This window comes from Salvia miltiorrhiza, unplaced genomic scaffold, assembly GCF_028751815.1.
Source record: "Salvia miltiorrhiza cultivar Shanhuang (shh) unplaced genomic scaffold, IMPLAD_Smil_shh original_scaffold_293, whole genome shotgun sequence".
Classification (NCBI taxonomy): Eukaryota; Viridiplantae; Streptophyta; class Magnoliopsida; order Lamiales; family Lamiaceae; genus Salvia; species Salvia miltiorrhiza.
In genome coordinates this window covers 172582-191945 of record NW_026651522.1, presented here as the reverse complement: position 1 = coordinate 191945, position 19364 = coordinate 172582, and the positions used below count along the sequence as shown (strand labels likewise).

The 19364-nt window shown below is 47.7% G+C and overlaps 1 protein-coding gene across 1 annotated transcript; it reads right to left on the bottom strand.

Moving 5' to 3' along the window:
• Positions 1-1099: 1099 nt before the first annotated feature.
• LOC131003909 (PTI1-like tyrosine-protein kinase At3g15890) lies at positions 1100-18593 on the bottom strand. The gene is made up of 4 exons (XM_057930479.1): positions 18293-18593; positions 2422-2694; positions 2208-2361; positions 1100-2144 (listed from the first exon to the last, which is right to left on the bottom strand). Exons 2-4 carry the CDS (start codon positions 2466-2468, stop codon positions 1236-1238), a joined length of 1110 nt encoding a protein of 369 aa, XP_057786462.1. The 5' UTR covers positions 2469-2694; positions 18293-18593; the 3' UTR covers positions 1100-1235.
• Positions 18594-19364: the final 771 nt, after the last annotated feature.

Sequence of the window (19364 nt, the reverse complement as noted above, 5' to 3'; positions counted from 1 at the left end):
TCCACCCCCGGCGAACCCACCACCGAGTCGGAGCTTATATGCATGTTGTGGGCGGAGACTACCCACAACTACATATTGGGAGATTGTCAAAGGGCTCCCGAATATTGGGGTAGCATCACGGAAAAATACAACGCGAGAAGGCCACAGGGAACTACTCACCGTGAGCTCCGACGTATCAAATCTCACTTTCAACGTGTTCAAAGGAGTGTTAAAGCTTGGGAGGCGATATACGACAAGTGCAAAGACAATTGGGGAAGCGGAATGAACGATGAGCAAATCAGTGAAGCTGCGAAAGAAATCTAAGAGTCCAACCATGGAGCTCGATTCAAGTACATCAAATATTGGCACATTTTGCGCAAATGTCAAAAGTTCGCATCTCAGGGCGAGGATGTTTATTCCTCCAAGAAGTCGAAGGGATCCGACAGAGCGGCCACTACAACATCCTCGGAGCCGTGCATCACGACGCGGCTCCAAGGCATGAAGGCGGCGAAGCGCGACAAAGGAAAAGGGAAGAAGGAGAAATCATTGTCGGACAAGTTGGCGTACTATATGGCACTTGAACACGTTGCCGAGAGCATGAAAGAACATGCCATTCAAACTGGTTCTATCGCCGAGGCAAAATCCTGAAAAGCTGACGTGCGAGCCAAAGAAATCGAGGCAAGGCTACAAGAATCCGAAGTACAAAAAGAGGAGCTCGATTACAAAATTCTCAACACAAACACTTTGGGTATGTCGGAGGCTCAATTGGCATTGTACAATAGCATGCTCCAGGACGTGATGAGGCGTAGAGGATTGATTTAAATTTATGTAATTTTTATTTTATTTTAATTATTTAAATTTATGTAATCTTTATTTTATTTTAATTATTGTAATGTTGAATTTTTTATTTTAATGAAATGTTGGTTTTAAAATTATAAAAGGTAAAAATGAGATTAATTGAAAATAAAAATTTTAGCGCCATTGTAAGCGCGAATGCATTGGAGAGGGGTGGCGCTAAGGTGGAGACCACCAATTAGCTTCACCCCTAAGCGTCACGGGCTGGAGATGCTCTTAAAAACTAGTGGAACACAATAAATTGTGAAAGAAATGATCACATCCGTAAAAATTGTGTGCTCAAAATTCAGATGCACGCAAATTTTAGGTTAAATTTGGGTACGCATAGCAAAAACAATGAAAGCAAAACACAAAAACAATCTGTTTGAACATACGTAATGAGACATGAGAAGTGAAATGGGTCATCGCCTGTCCCCATACGCATAACGGCGGAAAGGATCCTCCATCTTGTGCGCCTCCAACGCCCCGAAAACACCGTAGACGCTGCTCTCATCTTCGTCATCAAGAGCCAGCAAATCCTCGGAATACTTGACGCTCTTGATCCTGGCAGGCGTAGGCGCTCTGGTATTGAGCAGGAGCACCACGTCCTTCATGGTGGGGCGCTTGTCGGGCTCGGTCTGGACGCACAAGGCGGCAACATGGACGGCCTGCATGAGCTGGTTGTGGTCGAAATTGCCGCGGAGCTTGGGGTCGGCGAGATCCTTGTAGCGGCCTCGGGTAATGTGGGGCTCGGCCCACTCGGTGATGGTTCGCTTGATGCCGCCCGGAAGCTTCTCGATGGGCTTCCTCCCGGTGACGATCTCTAGCAGGAGGATGCCGAAGCTGTAGACGTCGCAGCTCTCGGAGACTTTCCCCCACATGGCGTACTCGGGCGCCAGGTAGCCGAGCGTGCCCTTGACGCGCGTGGTCATGTGGCTGACGCCCTCCGGTATGAGCTTGGCGAAGCCGAAGTCGGCCACGAGGGGGTCGAAGTTGGAGTCGAGCAGCACGTTGCTGGCCTTGATGTCTCTGTGAATTATGTGCGGCGTCACCTCGTGGTGCAGGTACAGTATGCCCTGGGCGGACCCCATTGCCACTTTCATCCTCTTGTTCCAGTCAAGCTCAACCTCGCCCGCGAACTGCCCGTGTAAATGCGAAAGCAAGCTCAGATTAGGCATGTAGTCGTACACGATCAGGCGCTGCTCGTTGCCCGCGCAGTACCCTCTCAGCCCCAGCAGATTCTTGTGCCTCACTCTTCCCAGCACCTCCACCTCCACCGCGAACTCCATCTCCGCCTTGGAATTCATCGACTTCAACTTCTTCACTGCAATCTACCACAATACACAACTATCCATCACTAATTTCTTTAATTAATTCATCATCTCAAAATTTACCTGAAGCCCATCCGATGTCCTGCCCCAATAAACACTCCCGAACCCTCCTTCGCCCAGCTTGTAGTCCTCGCTGAAGCCGTTGGTCGCCGCATGCAGCTCCTTGTACGTGAAAATTCTCCATTGATTGCTGTTCTCGCCTCCGCCCAACGTCAACCTACATCCTTTTTATAAATTAATCATTTCTGCTAATATATTCATAAATATTAATGCGTACCCTTCTTCAACTTTATCATGGCCGCAGCAACTCACGGATGATCCCATGGCTTCTCAGACTTGAGTTTCCGAATTTTTTGTTTGGCGAATCCAACGATGAAGATGTTCTTTAAAGAATTTTAGATGGAAAATGTGTGTCCTTGTCAATTGTGGCACTGCCGTCCTAAGCCGGCTGCTCCTACTAGATTAACTAATTATATACATTTCTAGTTTCGTATCAGCCTCTCTTTTATTGACATAGTCAGCTTGTCGACATCTTTTTTTTTTTTTTTTTCTTGTTGGTGTTTACGGAACCAACACCTAAATCTATGAAAGGAAACGTAAAATTCTACCTAGTCGAGAAGGCTGGAAAGAGTAAAAAGAGTTGATCGGGAACCTTGCTCAAGAGAGAAAACAACTGCAGTATTCGAAAATATGAGATAGCGTAAGAAATAATACACGAGCTCGGACCCTATTTATAGATTTACAAGCGGAGGGGTAAAATAGTAAAAACATCTTCGGTGCATGCGTCCTGCGTGGTGGAAGGGTACGTTGGTAATTTCGATAATATGCGGGAGACCTTCCCGCGCGTTTATTGGCTCCTCTGATGGAAATGTCTTCTCTGGCGAAGGCGTCTTCTCTGGTAATATTGACATCTCTGGCATGAGGGACTCCTCTGGTAAACACGTCCTCTCTGGCAAGGGCGTCTCCTCTGGCGGTAGTGACTTCTCTGATGGAGTTGACTTTTCTGATGACGATGACCTCCCTGACGATGATGACCTTTCCGGCGCGGATGATTTCTCTGGAGGAGAGGGCTCCTCTGTCAAGAATGACTTCTCTGATGCGGATGACTCCTCTGGCTAGAGTCATTCCTCTGATGGATGAAATCCTTCTGGTATAAATGGTTCTTCTGACCCATACGGCTCCTCTGATGAGAGTGGTTCCTCTGATTTGTACTCTCTCCCTACTCTGCATATATTGCTCCTCACCAACCACTCCCCCCTCTAGTCTGGTTGAACCGGGTATTCTTCGTGTTCAACCAGTGGTGTGTTATCAGCATCAAAGCTTTGTTATTTTCCTTGGCCCCTGTAAATCATAAAGACATAAGCATTTTGACATTATGAGAGAATAAAAAGAAGCCCTGTAAATTGTTCTCTGGCGTTTTTGTTACTCCCACCCCCTGGTCTGGCTAGTTCACTCTGGAGAGATGCAACTAGTCAGAGGACTCGCCTGCGTGGATGACGTCATCCGCATTGAATGTCTGCCCAGTCTACAGTATTTTCCCCGTACCCCGAGGTTACTTTTTAACCTTCGCGTCCTTTCGCCTTTCCGTAAAAATTCTCATCCGTTGATTTCTTCCGTATGCCACGTGCCGTTCATCCCGCGTGCTGGTGGTTACCCGCGTACAATCTTACTTAGCCGATTCGAACTCCCCTTTTTTCACTATTCTTCTTCTCCAAGTTTTCCGAGCGAATTTTCTGCATTTTTTGGCGATTTCCTCACTGTTCCGGCATTCTCCCACGACCCTTCTGCTCCAGGTTTTACCGTCCATCTTTTTCCGGTCTAGGTAACTCGCGTATCCTCTTCACTGCAATTTTGTATTTAATCGTAGTGTAGTGGTGTAACTGTTGGTGCTCTGATTGAGCGTGCTAGAAACCCTAGGGTTAACATCTCCCATCATGGCCTGCACCTCCGCCCCTCAACCCTCTCGCTCGCACTCTCCTTCTGCCCAAGACCCTTCATCTTCCTCCCCAACGCGGACAGATCCTGAAAATCTTCCTTCCCCCTCTACTTCTGACGAATCTCAAACTGCACCTCCTCCTTCTCCACCTAGGAGAAAAGGGAAAAAGCCCCGCCTACCCCCCAAACGTATTCCTCCATCCCGCCTTAGTGTCGCGGAGGTGGAAAAATTGAAAAGCAAATGTAGGCGTCCTGATGGTTTAAAATTCGAGGCCTTTTGTAAAGATTCAACGCCTCCTGAAAGCCTTCGTCATCCCAAGGTGATAGTTGTTTGGAAAGCTCAAATAGATGCTGGTTTGAGACTCCCTCCTCCTATTCTGCTGGTTGATGTTTGTAACTATTTTCACATCCCCTTTTTTCAAGTCGCTCCTTCTGCCATTCGGAGATTATATGCCTTTCACGTTTTGTGCCGCGCTCACGGTGTTGGGGACACCGCCAAATTGTTCTGTCAGACCCAGACTCTCCGCATGCAGGGCAATCCCCTGTATAGCTTTGCTGCTCACCCGAAATATCCTACCACCTTCCTTTCCTCTCTGAATTCTTTCGATAAGGGTTTCCTGAAATATTATTGTTATGTGCGCACCCCTTTCGGCAACTGGCGCGATTATGGTGCTTCGGAGCTGGAATGGCATACAAGTCGCACTACTTATAAACCAGCCTCTTCCGAAGTCCCTTCTACTCGTGACCAGAATATTATAGCTCACCTTAATGCTATGAATAAGGCCCACCCTCTAGACTGTAGGTACCTGGCCGAGAACAATTCCTCTCTGGCATATAATGGTCTGTTTCCCCTGTATCCAGAGAGATCAATAGGTAAAAAATATACATTAGAAAATACATTAGCTCTTGTTACCCTGCTTTTAATGGTGTGAAATTTTGGTTCGCAGATATGTCTTGGAGATCGAAATGTGGGGACAATTTGCCTGACACCCCTTCTCTTGCTGGCCGAGGAGCACATGGCCCAAGCGGTTCTGCTTTCAGAACAAGTCCCTCGGAGCAGCCTGCTGGTTCCCAACTGATCCCCATTCCCCCTGTAGTTGAAATCCCAGAGGGGAATGTGGAAGCCTCGCGCCCCTTTGATGCGGAGGAAGTTGATGCGGGTGCTCTTGTTCACAGGGGGAGGCACTCCAGTGCTGGTGATGCCGCTGGCACCCGTGAAGAAGATGTCCAAGTCGTGGATATCACCGATGAGATTCCTTCACCTGATTCGGCTCCCGATGCCACCCTTGCTGATCTTACGAAGAAGAGGAAGAGAGGTTCCCTGATCTCTGTGGGTGAGAAGGAGAGACAGGAGGGCCTAAAAAAGGCTGGCAAGTCCTCAGAGCTAGCGAGGAGGTCTGCTGGTGGTGTGAAGATTCTCACTCCTGCTGGGGACAAGGGCAAAGGGCCAGCGAAGAAGTCAGCTGGTAGTTCCAAGGCTCTCCCCTCTGCCGGTGGAAAGGGTAAGGGCAAAGCTGTGGTGCCCTCGACTGACGAACCAGAGGATCTTGTTCCTGGGCCGATTTCGAGTTTATCGGGGCAGGAATTGATTGACGCCTTGATAGCTCGTGTCCACTCAAAGGACCAAGAGAAGATGGGGAAGCTGCCCCGACCGGCTTTAGCTACTCAGCTCTGCCGGTTGGCTCTTCAGGTATCCTGCATCTTATGCTCCTTATTAAGAATTTTTTAAATTACTAACCTTTTTACGGTTTTATCGGAACCCCTTTTATCTTCTTGCAGGTGGAGTCGGGGATGTGGGGGGCTGTTAAGTGCCTTCATGACTACGAGATGGCTGAGAAAGAACGGGAGAAGGAACAGGCGGACATTGCCAAGCGTGATGACGATGTCGCCGGGGTAGTAGAGCGTCTGAGTAAAGCTGAAGCGGAGATCGCTGATCTGAAAGATAAATTAGCTCAGGTGGAGGTGGAGAGAGCATCCTTGGCCTCCGAGTTGTCGAGAGCCACAAAGGAGAGCCATGAAAGCTTAGTCAAGTTCAAAGCTGGTTATGAAAGAGACTACATGGAAGCCAGGCGGGGTTGGAAGAGGATACTTATGGAAGCTCAGAACCGCGCGTTCGTTCTGGGGGCTCGAGATCAACGCCTGGAATATTTCTTGTCTCCGCGGGGTCAACATTTCCTGGGGTTGATGCTGGAAGGTACTCTGGAGGCTTTCAAAAAGACTCCCGAGTATTTGGCGGATTTTGGACCCCTCTTTGCTTATGTGATAGAGCAAACAGCTTCCAAGGCATTGGAGATGGCGGGGGCCACCCCGGAGCAACTTGCCACTTTGAATTTCAAAGCCCTGATGGATAATCTCCAGGATGAGGAGATAAATAAGCGGATGGAGATCCCTGCGCATTCTCCAGAGAAGCCAGAGTGGTGGTACCCGGTGCTAGAGAAAGCCATTCCCTATTTTTCTCTTGGGGTTGGATCTGACTTGCTACCTTCTGCTCCCATATATGCGCCTGCGTTCTCTGCTACCCTGGCGCGCTTTGTGAACCGGCTGCGGGATCCCTCTGGCGAGAGTTCTCGAACATTTTCTCAGTTCGGCCTGGAGCCTCCCCTGCCCTCTGACTTGGCGGCTTCTGCCTTCACCGACTCTGCCTCTTCCTCTGCCGCGGTGGAACAGCTGTTCAATCTGTACCAGAATGAGGATCTGTATGTGCAGGAGGCTGCACCGTTGTTGGATTTGGGAGTTCGTCTTCCCCAAGCGAAGGAAACTGGCCTGTTGCCCGTGTTCTCAGAGAAAATCATTTCGGGTCATGCTTCTGCAAGTGGTGTTCCTTCCAGGGCTCCCTCTGCCTCTGCTCCCGTCTCCTCTGCTGTTGCCCAAGCTGCCCCTGTTCCTCCCTCTTGATGTTTCCCCTTTCTCTCCTGACTTTACCAAAAGAGAATTTTGTAACTCTTTAATTTGTACCAATCAAACACTTACCGCCGGTTTTTGATGTACAGCTTTGCTTCTTGCGCGTGCTTTAGTGAAATTTCGTTCCCCTCCTTGCTTCTTTTATCTCTGTTATTTGTGTCGTTTTCGCTGCCTGTTGAGGTGGGGCTTATATTTCCGTCTTTCCCCTGTTGATTTGAATTGGTTTATTATGATTGTTGTTGATGCTTCTCTAATCCCCTCCCTTGGAATTGCTTTAATTTCTTGTGATGACTCCTTTTCTGCGGATTGAGATGACTCCTCTGGCGAGGATCGTGATGACTCCTCTGGCGAGGATTGTGATGACTCCTCTGGCGAGGATTGATATGACTCCTCTGGCGAGGATTGAGATGACTCCTCTGGCGAGGATTGAGATGACTCCTCTGGCGAGGATTGTGATGACTCCTCTGGCGAGGATTGAGATGACTCCTCTGGCGAGGATTGTGATGACTCCTCTGGCGAGGATTTGGTTAATTCTTCTAGGAAGGATTTCACCGCCTCCTCTGACGAGGATTTGGTTGATTCCTCTGGCGAGGATTTCACCGCCTCCTCTGACGAGGATTTGGTTGACTTCTCTGAAAAGGATTTCACCGCCTCCTCTGACGAGGATTTGGTTGATTTCTTTGCTGGCGATTTCGTGCTTCCCTTCCAAGCTGCTTCCCATCCGCGCTGCTTCCCATCCAAGCTGCCTCCCATTCAAGTTTGCACACTCTGCGCGGAGCATGGAAGACCCGGAGGGTGCAACCAACTTTCGCGGCTTACGATTAAATAGTAACCCTCTGCGTGGAGCATGGAAGGCCCGGGTGGCGCGACCAACTTTCACGGCTTACGATTAAATAGTAACCCTCTGCGTGGAGCATGGAAGGCCCGGCTGGCACGACCAACTTTCACGGCTTACGATTAAATAGTAACCCTCTGCGTGGAGCATGGAAGGCCCGGCTGTCACGACCAACTTTCACGGCTTACGATTAAATAGTAACCCTCTGCGTGGAGCATGGAAGGCCCGGCTGGCACGACCAACTTTCACGGCTTACGATTAAATGAACACCCTGCACGAGGCTTGGCAGACCCGGGGGGTGCACACCACCTCTCGTGACTTACGGTTAAGGACAACCTCTGCGCGGAGCATGGAGGACCCGGGGGGTGTAACCAACTTTCGCGGCTTATGATTATGTGCCACCTCTGCGCGGAGCATGGAAGGCCCGGATGGCGCGACCAACTTTCGCGGCTTACGATTGAATAGTAACCCCCTGCACGGAGCATGGAAGACCCGGAGGGTGCGACCAACTTTCGTGGCTTACGGTTAAAGGTCCACCCTGCACGGAGTTTGGCAGACCCGGGGGATGCACACCACCTTCCATGGCTTACGGTTAAGTGGACACCCTGCACGAGGCTTGGCAGACCCGGGGGGTGCACACCACCTCTCGTGACTTACGGTTAAGGACAACCTCTGCGCGGAGCATGGAGGACCCGGGGGGTGTAACCAACTTTCGCGGCTTACGATTATGTGCCACCTCTGCGCGGAGCATGGAAGGCCCGGTTGGCACGACCAACTTTCGCGGCTTACGATTGAAAGAACACCCTGCACGGAGCATGGAGGACCCGGGGGGTGTCACCAACTTTCGTGGCTTACGGTTAAAGCAACCTCTGCGCGGAGCATGGAAAACCCGGGGGGTGCAACCAACTTTCGCGGCTTATGATTAAGTGCTATCTCTGCGCGGAGCATGGAGGGCCCGGGTGGCGCAACCAACTTTCGCGGCTTACGATTGACAGGAACACCCTGCACGGAGCATGGAGGACCCGGGGGGTGCCACCAACTTTCGTGGCTTACGGTTAAAGCAACCTCTGCGCGGAGCATGGAAAACCCGGGGGGTGCAACCAACTTTCGCGGCTTACGATTAAGTGCTATCTCTGCGCGGAGCATGGAAGGCCCGACTGGCACAACCAACTTTCGCGGCTTACGATTGTCAGCAACCTCTGCGCGGAGCATGGAGGGCCCGAGTGGCACAACCAACTTTCGCGGCTTACGATTGTCAGCAACCTCTCTGTTCTGGTTGAGCGTGACCCTTCTGCTCTGGTGGAGCGTAATTCCTCTGATTTGCCCTAATCTTGCTGAGAAGCGCTTTTTGAATTTAAAAATTGGGACCTACGGGTATACACCCTACTCCCCCCTCTGGTGACATGTGCAATACTCTGTTATGAACATGTTGGCCCAATTATTTCTTACACCCTTCTCCGGCCCATAAGCTCATGCGGGCCCATTATCCCTTAGCCCCTTTCTTAAGCCCAGAATCGCCTCTATATATATCCTCTTCCGATCCTTCCAACCCTGGATTCTGTTGATGTTTTGCCTCCCTAGATCGGTTGTAAGGCACTCAGGTAAGGGAATTTCCCCTCTAAACACTCACATCCCTGAGGTCTCCGCCTTTTCCCCTGTGCTTCTGGTGTAGATCTCTAACTTCGTGGTTGTAACGAGTGGAGTTCCCTTGCTTGAGTGTTTTATAACCAGGCTTCCCAGATCTAGACGTTGACTTCCCTGATTTGAGCGTTGATTCCTCAGATCTGAGCGTTGGTTCCTCAGATCTGACCCTTGGTTTGTTCCTCTTCTGTATTTCTTTTTTGTAGCATTTTGACTTGCTATTTTCCTTGATATTCTGCAGACACAAAGTGAAGTTGAAGTAGATCTGAGAGGTGAGCGTATCCTAGCCACGAAGAAGAACTCAGAGTATTGGATCATGGAAGAAAAGACGTCCATCCCTGATGCTTGCTTTCCCTTTGACCTGCTAAGAAGCAGTTTTTGTATTTGTTTCTCCCTTGTCCTGCTAAGAAGCAGTTTGCATTTTGAATTTAAAAATTGAGGATTATGGGTATACACCCTACTCCCCCTTCTGGTGACATGTGCAGTGCTCTGCACGAACATGTTAAGTAGCATATGTAATGTAAGAAAACAAAAATTGAAATAAACAAACACAACACCAGGGAATTCCCTAGAACCACATATCTGTTTTATTGATATTATGGCCCCGGACCTCGTTAAAACCCCTGTGGGGAAAAAGAGTATCCGGTCTACAAAGCGGTCATTCCTGCTAAGAAGCAGTTATACATAGAACTTTTTAAGTGTGTTTATATTCCATGGCCTGGGGAGAGCTCTGCCGTCTGAATCCGACAGTATGTATGCACCGCCTCCCAAGACCTCTGTGATGATGTATGGCCCTTCCCAATTGGCTTCGAACTTACCCACCGCCTTTAATGCATCAGCTCGCTTGAGAACCAAATCTCCCTTCGACAATTTCCTCACTCTGACCCGTTTATCATATCCCGCTTTGATAATGCCTTTGTACTTGGCCGCTCTGATACAGGCTTCCTCCCTCTGTGCTTCCACCAAGTCCAGCTCTGCTCGGCGGAGCTCCTCATTGTGCTCAGTGTCATACGTGGTAATCCGGTATGATTCTAGTCGTGCCTCTGCTGGTATCACCGCATTGGATCCATACACCAGCGTGAATGGTGCCTCCCCTGTCGCCGTTTTTGGACTGGTTCGATGAGCCCAGAGGACGGTGTCCAGCTCTTCTACCCACTTCCCTCTGCTCTGAGTTAGCCTCTTCTTGATTCCCTCACATATGGTCCTATTAGCCAATTCTACTTGTCCATTTGCCTGTGGATGAGCCACCGAGACAAAACGCTGTGTGATATCCATTCGGTCGCATAAATCCGCGATCCTTTGCCCCGTGAACTGAGTCCCGTTATCAGACACGATAATGCGTGGCACTCCGAATCTGCAACAGATATTCCTCCAGATAAAACGTTCCACTGTAACTTCATCGATCTTGTTCACGGCCTCAGCTTCGACCCATTTGGAAAAATAGTCCACTGCCACAATGAGAAAGCATTTCCCTCCAGGTGCTGTAGGTAGCTTCCCGACTATATCAATGCCCCATTTATCGAACGGACAAGCAGCGTACATTACACCCATGGGCTCCCCTGGTATGTTGATTTTCCCGGCATGCCGCTGGCAAGCTTCACACTTGCGGACAAACTCTCTGGCTTCCTGGTTGATGTGAGGCCAATAAAAACCTGCCCGAATTATCTTGCGTACAAGGTCTCGAAATCCGGTATGCCCGCCGCAGCAACCTGCATGAATCTCTTTCAGAGCAAAGTTAGCTTCCTCTGGCGATAAACATTTTAGCAGAGGTTGAGTAAAAGATCTTTTGAAGAGTTGATCATTGATTAGGCAGTAATTTTCATAGCGAGCCCTCTGGTTGGACTCTCTGCTTAGTCGTTCCCCTGTCTTCAGAAAGTGTATAATCGGAGCCCGCCAATCATCTCTGATCTCTACCGAGAATACCTGCGAAGTTTCCATCTCTCTGGTGTCACAAAGTAGAATGATCTCGTCGCTCCAAGTTTGCTCAACTGCGCTAGCCATGCGCGCCAGTAGGTCGGCCTTCGTGTTTTCTTCCCGAGAAATCTGTTCGAGCTTGAAATCTGTTGATTTTTGTATGGTACGCCTTCATCCTCTGATCCTTGACACTGTAACCTCCCGAAAACTGTTGTGCAACCAGCTGGGAATCTGTCTTTATAATAACGCACTCAGCTTTAAGCTCTGATAGGATATGAGCCCCTCTGACCACGGCCTCATACTCCGCCTCATTGTTAGATAACCGACAGGTGAATTTGATGGCGAACTGGTATGTCCCATAACCTGGCGAAGTAATATAAACCCCGATTCCGCACCCCTCTTTTGTCACTGACCCATCCACATAAGCCACCCAGAACTCTGGTATGGGACGACGAGTTGTTTCTTGTATGAAGTCTGCCAATGCCTGCGCCTTGATCGCCGTTCGTGGCTCGTACTCTACATCATATTCCCCTAGTTCCACAGCCCATTTGACCATTCTTCCCGACAAATCCGCTCGCCCCAAAACTTGTTTAAAAGGTAAAGATGTGCGTACCACCACTCGATGTGAAAGGAAATAAGGCCTCAGCTTTCTTGCCGTGATCATGACCGCCAGAGCCGCCTTCTCGATCTCTGTGTAGTTGAGCTCAGGGCCCTGAATAATTCTGCTGACAAAATAAATAGGTCTCTGATGACTTCCTTCCTCTCTGATTAGCACAGAGCTGATTGACTCCTCCCCCATAGCTATGTATAAATACAACGTTTCTCCCAGAACCGGCTTGGTCAGGGTTGGGAGTTTCGCTAGGTATACTTTAAGATCCTCAAATGCCGCGCGGCATTCTTCTGTCCACAAAAACTTTGTTCCCTTCCTCAGTACCTTGAAAAACGGCATGCTCCGTTCTGCCGATCTCGATATAAACCTGCTTAGGGCAGTGATACGCCCGTTCAAAGTCTGCACCTCCTTGATTCCTCTAGGCGGTGTCATTTCCAAAATAGCTTTGACCTTGTCGGCGTTGACCTCAATCCCTGCTGGTGTGACTTTATACCCCAAGAATTTCCCTGTTGTGACCCCAAAAGTGCACTTGGCTGGGTTCAACATGAGTCTGTGATCTCTGACTACTGTGAAAATTTCTTCCAGATCCGCCACATGGTCCTCTGCCCTGTTACTCCGTACGAGCATATCGTCTACGTATACTGAGATATTCTTAGCAAGCTGTTCTTTGAAAATTTTCTCCATCATCCGCTGATATGTGGCTCCTGCATTCTTCAGACCGAACGGCATACTCTTCCACCCATATACGCCACAACAGACGGCAAAGGCCGTTTTGGCGATGTCTCCCCTGTTCATCTTTACCTGATGATACCCTTGGTACGCATCCATCATGGATAATAAGGCACATCCTGAAGTGGAGTCCACCAATTGGTCAATCCTCGGCAGAGGATAGTGGTCCTTCGGACAAGCGGCGTCTAAATCTCGGAAGTCCACACACATCCTCCAGGTGTTTGTCTTCTTGGGTACCATCACTGCGTTTGAGATCCACTCTGGGTATTGCACTTCCACAATATGCCCAGCTTTCAATAGTTCATAGACCTGCTCTCTGATGGCAGCGTCCTTTTCAGCCCCAAAATTCCTTGTCCGTTGTTTTACTGGCTTGACCTTAAGGTCCACGTTGAGGCAATGCTCCGCCAACCCTCTATCGATTCCCTTCAAATCTGCGGTGCTGAAAGCGAACACATCCGCATTTCGCCGGAGACAGCCAATGAGCTCTTCTCTGACTTGATCACTCATGGCCGATCCAATCTTAGTCTGGAAGCCCTCTTTCCCTGGAAATAACTCTATCATATTGCAAACATCGCTAGTGGACACCAGCGCGGTTTTCTCTGTGGAGTCTCTGTCTTTTAATAAATCCGCCAACTCTTGGTGCTCCTCTGCTGGGGCATGCACCTCGCCCACTTTTCCCCTCTTCCGGGCGTTCGCCCCCTCTGTCCATCTTTCCCTTTTCTGCCCTGCTGACTGTGTGAGCATTTGCACGTGGCATGCTTTTGATGTCGTCTGATCGCCACAAACTTCTCCCACTCTTCCACCCTCGATTGGAAACTTCATTTTTAGGTGAAACAAAGAGATAACCGCCTTGAACGCCGTCAAGGCGGGCCGGCCGAGTATGACATTGTACGAGGGTTTGGGCATATCCACCACTAAGAAACGTACCATCCTTGTTTTGTTGCCCGCCACTGTACTGCCAAGGATCAACGGCAGCTCTACATACCCTAGGGGCATGACCATCTCTCCTCCAAACCCAAACAGAGGAGCATTTGTCGGCTCAACATGAGCGTTAATTCCCATATTTTGGAGACATTCCTTGTACAAGATGTTTACAGCGCTGCCCGAATCCACGAAAATACGATGAATAATGCAACCAGCAATGTCTGCCGTGATGACCAACGCATCATCATGTGGATACATTAATGTGCGTATATCCTCTGATCCAAAAGTGATTGCCGGCTCCTCTGCCGCGCTGGTGACTTCCATGACCCTTTTAGGATAATACCCTGCTTTGACTGCTCTGACGACTTGCTTTTTAGCCCTATTTGATGTGGGCATCCCGTTTTCCCCACAAATCATGTGAACTTCCCTCCTATATGGGGGGGGAGGAAGATTTTGTCTATCTGCCCCTTCTCTGCGATTATCCTGGTTATCATCGGGCCTGCGATCTCTGTTGTTGTTCCCCTGCTCTCGTCGCTGATCCCGGTTATTTCTTTGATCCCTCTGATCTCGCTGATCTCTCTGATCCCGCTGATCCCTCTGATCAGTCCTCCTCTGACCTTCATTTCCCCTGTCAATGAAGTGGTCGAGACACCCCTGGCGCACCAATAACTCCAATTGATGCTTAAGATGTCCACAATATTTCGTGTGATGCCCGAAGGAATTGTGATATTCACACAACTTATTGTTAGGCCCTTCCTGCGGCGGCCCAGTCCGGTAAGTCCCTGGTGCCCTAAAGAACGGCTGATCCTTTATTAGATGAAAAATTTCTTCTTGTGGTTTAATCAAGGGCGTGTATTCGGTAAACCGTGTTACTTCATTCACTGTGCGCTGTTGATTAGATGGCATTCCTCCCTGGGGTGGGAGTACCCTAGGAGGCAACCCTCTGAATGGGGCCCTATCTTGCTGTCTTTGTCGTTCGGGTGCTTCCTCAGCTTTCTTGACTCTGTGTTTCTCATTTTCCACCTTCCTCGCCATTTTAGCGTCCTCCAACTATAGATACCCCGGCAGCCTTGCCATGATGTCATCAAAATCCCTTGCTGGTCGAATTTGTAATTCGTCAAAAAAGATTCCTGGCCTGAGTCCTCTGACATAGGCGCAGTTTTTAATTTGCGATTCTGCCTCTGGCACCTCCAGAGCAGCAAGATTAAACCTTGCTGTGTACTCCCGAAGCGTTTCTCCTTGCTCCTGCTTAATATCCATCAGCGAAAGGGCTGATTTCCCTACCCTCCGTGAGCTCGCGAACTGACGCAAAAAACGAGTCTGTAATTCTTCGAAAGAGTGAATGGAATTTGGGGGCAGCGTCCCAAACCATAACTGGGCTGGTCCAGTACGGGTAGTGGAGAAGATCCGGCACTTGATGCCCTCCGTGTACATGTGCAACGTAACCAACCCTTCAAACCGATTGAGGTGTACCTCCGGATCGGTAGTGCCATCGTAATCCAGTGAGATGGGCTTGTAGCTTCTAGGTAAGGCATCTGCCAAAATATCGTCCGAGAAAGGACTGCGGTTGTGGATCGGGTGGAACCTCGATGTCTTAGCTCTCTTGTCCCCCTTATGCCTCCCCTGTTCCCTTCTGTCCCTGGGTACTTCATGAGCGTGGCGCTTGTGGACTCTATATTCATGTCTACCAGAGGAATACTCTGGCTCTCTTTCCTCTGATCTCTCTGTGTAGCGCGATTTTTCCGATCGATGGGACTTCTCCATCCGGTGCGATTTTCCTGACCTTTGTTCCCTGTCCTCCCTTCGGGATTTCTCCCTCAGTGATTCCTCCAGATCCTGGAGTTGATGTTTTAGCTGAGACACTTGGTTTTTTAGCCGAGCTTTTTCCCTCGGTCTCTCTTCCTCGAACACCAAAGAGACGGATTGACTATCAGACTCGTCAACCCTCTCCTTTCTCACCACACTGTTAAGTCTGACCCGACTCCCCTCTGGTCTTCTTTCCACTTCCCTGTCAGCCGGGTCCCCTTGCACTTCCAGAGGCATCGCAGCTTGTTTGTTGATTGCTAAAGTGTTTACCTCCTGAGCAGCGGGAGGTGGGGCCTCAACGCCCTGCAGAGTAGCCGTTCCCCCCAGTGGAGCTACAGTGGGAACAGCGGACAACATGGGAGTTCCTAGTGCCTGACGCACAGCGGAGTAGTGAAGCAGCGCCATCATCTGTTCCATCGATCCAAACGTGATTTGTCCCGCTCCAGACGCGGGAGTTAAGCATGGCATGTCAGATCCTGGAGTCACCAGAGCAGATCTCTGGAGGCTTGCATTCAACCCAGTCAACGGAGTGGCGGGGAGAGCCTGAAACCCTGGTGGGGCAGTGAAGGTAGCATTGCCCTGGAGGCCCGGGAACAATGAAGGTGGCATCTCAGTGGTGAGAGCAGCGGAGTCGAACTCCCTTTCTAGGTTGCGGTGTGCATCTGATGATCCCATGGTACCTACACATAAACAGAGTGAGAAACCATTCTAACGACGAAAGAATAAACCCCTATTTACCGATTGGAGTCCCAATGTAAGAAATCCAATAAGAAATCCCGGCTTCCGGTGCAGAGACCGTTAAAAAATTCCCTTCCAAGTAATTCTACACTCGGGGAAATAAACCCAGAGTATAGATTGAGAAAACGGGGCCCTCAATAAAACTTCCACAGACGCAAAATACCCAGGGATAAATACAAGCAGAGCTACCACCAGAAGATATGTTAGCACGATTGCATTAAACATAATAAGAACAGGAATTATGTAAGAGACGAAGCTAATAATTTCGAAGATTAGTCAAGGAAAACATGGAGAAGCATGAATAATCGTTTCCCATAAGTGAAGATCATTCACAAAACAACAATATGGATCTCACCATAATTAAGACAAAGTGTTTAATCATCATATTATTGAGGTAAAACTCTTGTGTCAACGACAATAAACACTCTCGACATCGACGATTAACCACAAAAACCCATAAATTCACAACAAAGAACTCCAATACATCAGGATCAAAGCATAACCTCCCAGTTCAATCACCGGAATCGAAGATTAACCACGAAAATCATGGAAAACGCCCATAAACCCCCTCCCTTAAACGAAAAGCATCTATAAACCCCCAGCACAAAGCCAACATAACAAAAACAGGGCAGCAACTCCGATCCAACGGTATAGAACGAAGATTTGTCATTCAGGCAAATGAAGTAACGGTAATTATCAACCTTAAACGAAGAAGACCCACAGATTTAACCACACGAGCCCAAGCACAACGAAGACTAACCATAGAAACCATGGAAACACTGATAAACATCCTTCTTAAATGAAAAATACCAGTAAATTAACAGTATCAGCCTCATCATAACGGAAACAAAACACCATTCCCCGATCCACCGATAAAACACGAGGATTAACCATAAAAACATGGAAAATACAGATAAGCACCATCCGCGAACGACAAACACTCACAGATCAACCACGCAAGCCCAATCATAACCAAAATGGAGTGCTAACTAACACTCTATCGCTGCAAACCCACAAATCCCCAACACAGAGCCAATCATTAAGCAAAAACAGAGCTAAAATTCCATAATTCACCGATAAAACCGTTAGATCTACGAATAATCTCTCCATTCTCCAAAGGAAACTCACATTTGCCCATAATTACCCCGATCCACAGTGAAGAAACGTAAATTTTTCCTAATTCATAATTTATAACCGTCGCCACCTTTTCCCCATGCACAAAAACACAATTGAACGTAGATCTCCCGAACTTGTAAGTAAATTTGCACGAAAACATAAAAACTGATCTACAATAACTTGAAACCTCCGAATGATGGCGTAATTGGGACCTACGCATGCAAATCCGGCGACGATTCCGGATCTGCATACGCAGGGGGTGGAATTCTCACGCCTTAGCCCATTTTTTCCCACAGACGGCGCCAGTTGGTGTTTACGGAACCAACACCTAAATCTATGAAAGGAAACGTAAAATTCTACCTAGTCGAGAAGGCTGGAAAGAGTAAAAAGAGTTGATCGGGAACCTTGCTCAAGAGAGAAAACAACTGCAGTATTCGAAAATATGAGATAGCGTAAGAAATAATACACGAGCTCGGACCCTATTTATAGATTTACAAGCGGAGGGGTAAAATAGTAAAAACATCTTCGGTGCATGCGTCCTGCGTGGTGGAAGGGTACGTTGGTAATTTCGATAATATGCGGGAGACCTTCCCGCGCGTTTATTGGCTCCTCTGATGGAAATGTCTTCTCTGGCGAAGGCGTCTTCTCTGGTAATATTGACATCTCTGGCATGAGGGACTCCTCTGGTAAACACGTCCTCTCTGGCAAGGGCGTCTCCTCTGGCGGTAGTGACTTCTCTGATGGAGTTGACTTTTCTGATGACGATGACCTCCCTGACGATGATGACCTTTCCGGCGCGGATGATTTCTCTGGAGGAGAGGGCTCCTCTGTCAAGAATGACTTCTCTGATGCGGATGACTCCTCTGGCTAGAGTCATTCCTCTGATGGATGAAATCCTTCTGGTATAAATGGTTCTTCTGACCCATACGGCTCCTCTGATGAGAGTGGTTCCTCTGATTTGTACTCTCTCCCTACTCTGCATATATTGCTCCTCACCACTTGTTAAGCCAATTGTTTGACTGCATATAATTATATCATTATATTAATGAATCAGTAAACAACTGTTAAGAATTAGCTAGGATAAATTGTAAGTACTCAAACCGAAATAAGTATGACACTTTCTACAGGTTGGATCATCTTTTGCAGGTACAAATTATCTTTTTGCAATTATATATTAATCTGGCAAATGTTAGTTATGGGAATCCTTAAATTTATGCATGAAAAAAATATATACTATATTTTCGTCAAATTTTATGAGTAAAATTTGGTAGATTTTTAAATTTCATTGACACATAGTACTCATTCATAAGTTGCAATTAGAGGGTGTTTGGCTAAGTTTATTTTAAAGAGCTTATAAGATGTAATTTCTTAAGAACTTATAAGTTGTCAAAGTGTTTGGGTAATTGAGCTTATAAGCTAGAGAGAGAATTTGTAGTTAGTGAGATATATATATATAGGGGAAGACTAAAATAAGAACACTTCTTAAAATATAAATTAGGAACCATTTTCAGCCCTTAGATCATCAAGATCTACTGTTGATTCATCACCTTGTTGGATAAATTCATGGTCTTGAGTTCGAATCCCAAAGGTAGCAAAAAATTATTTTTCGCAATTCATGCCTTTATACAGTTTATTCATGCGTGTTATACATAAAATTCATGCATTTTTGCTGGTTCGTAATTCTTAAAATAAGGGTGGTTTATTGAATAACCGCCCCCTATATATATATATATATATATATATATATATATATATGATGAAAATAAAAAAATCATAATTATTTTTGTAAAATGAGTATTGCTTATAAGAAAATGAGAAAATAAGTTGGGGTAGTGATAAGAATATTGATAAGATTGAAGGAGTGATTTAATAATCCTCCCAACTTTGGGTGATAAATAATCACTCAATTGGTTGATTAGATGTGGGCCAAATTATCAATTACGAGCCCTATCATGCAAACCAAACACTTGATTAAAGTAAATTATTTTATTAATCATGCCTTATCACTCAAACCAAACACCTCCTTAGAGACTTATTTTGCCAAACACTTTAATAGGGCCCCTAAACAACT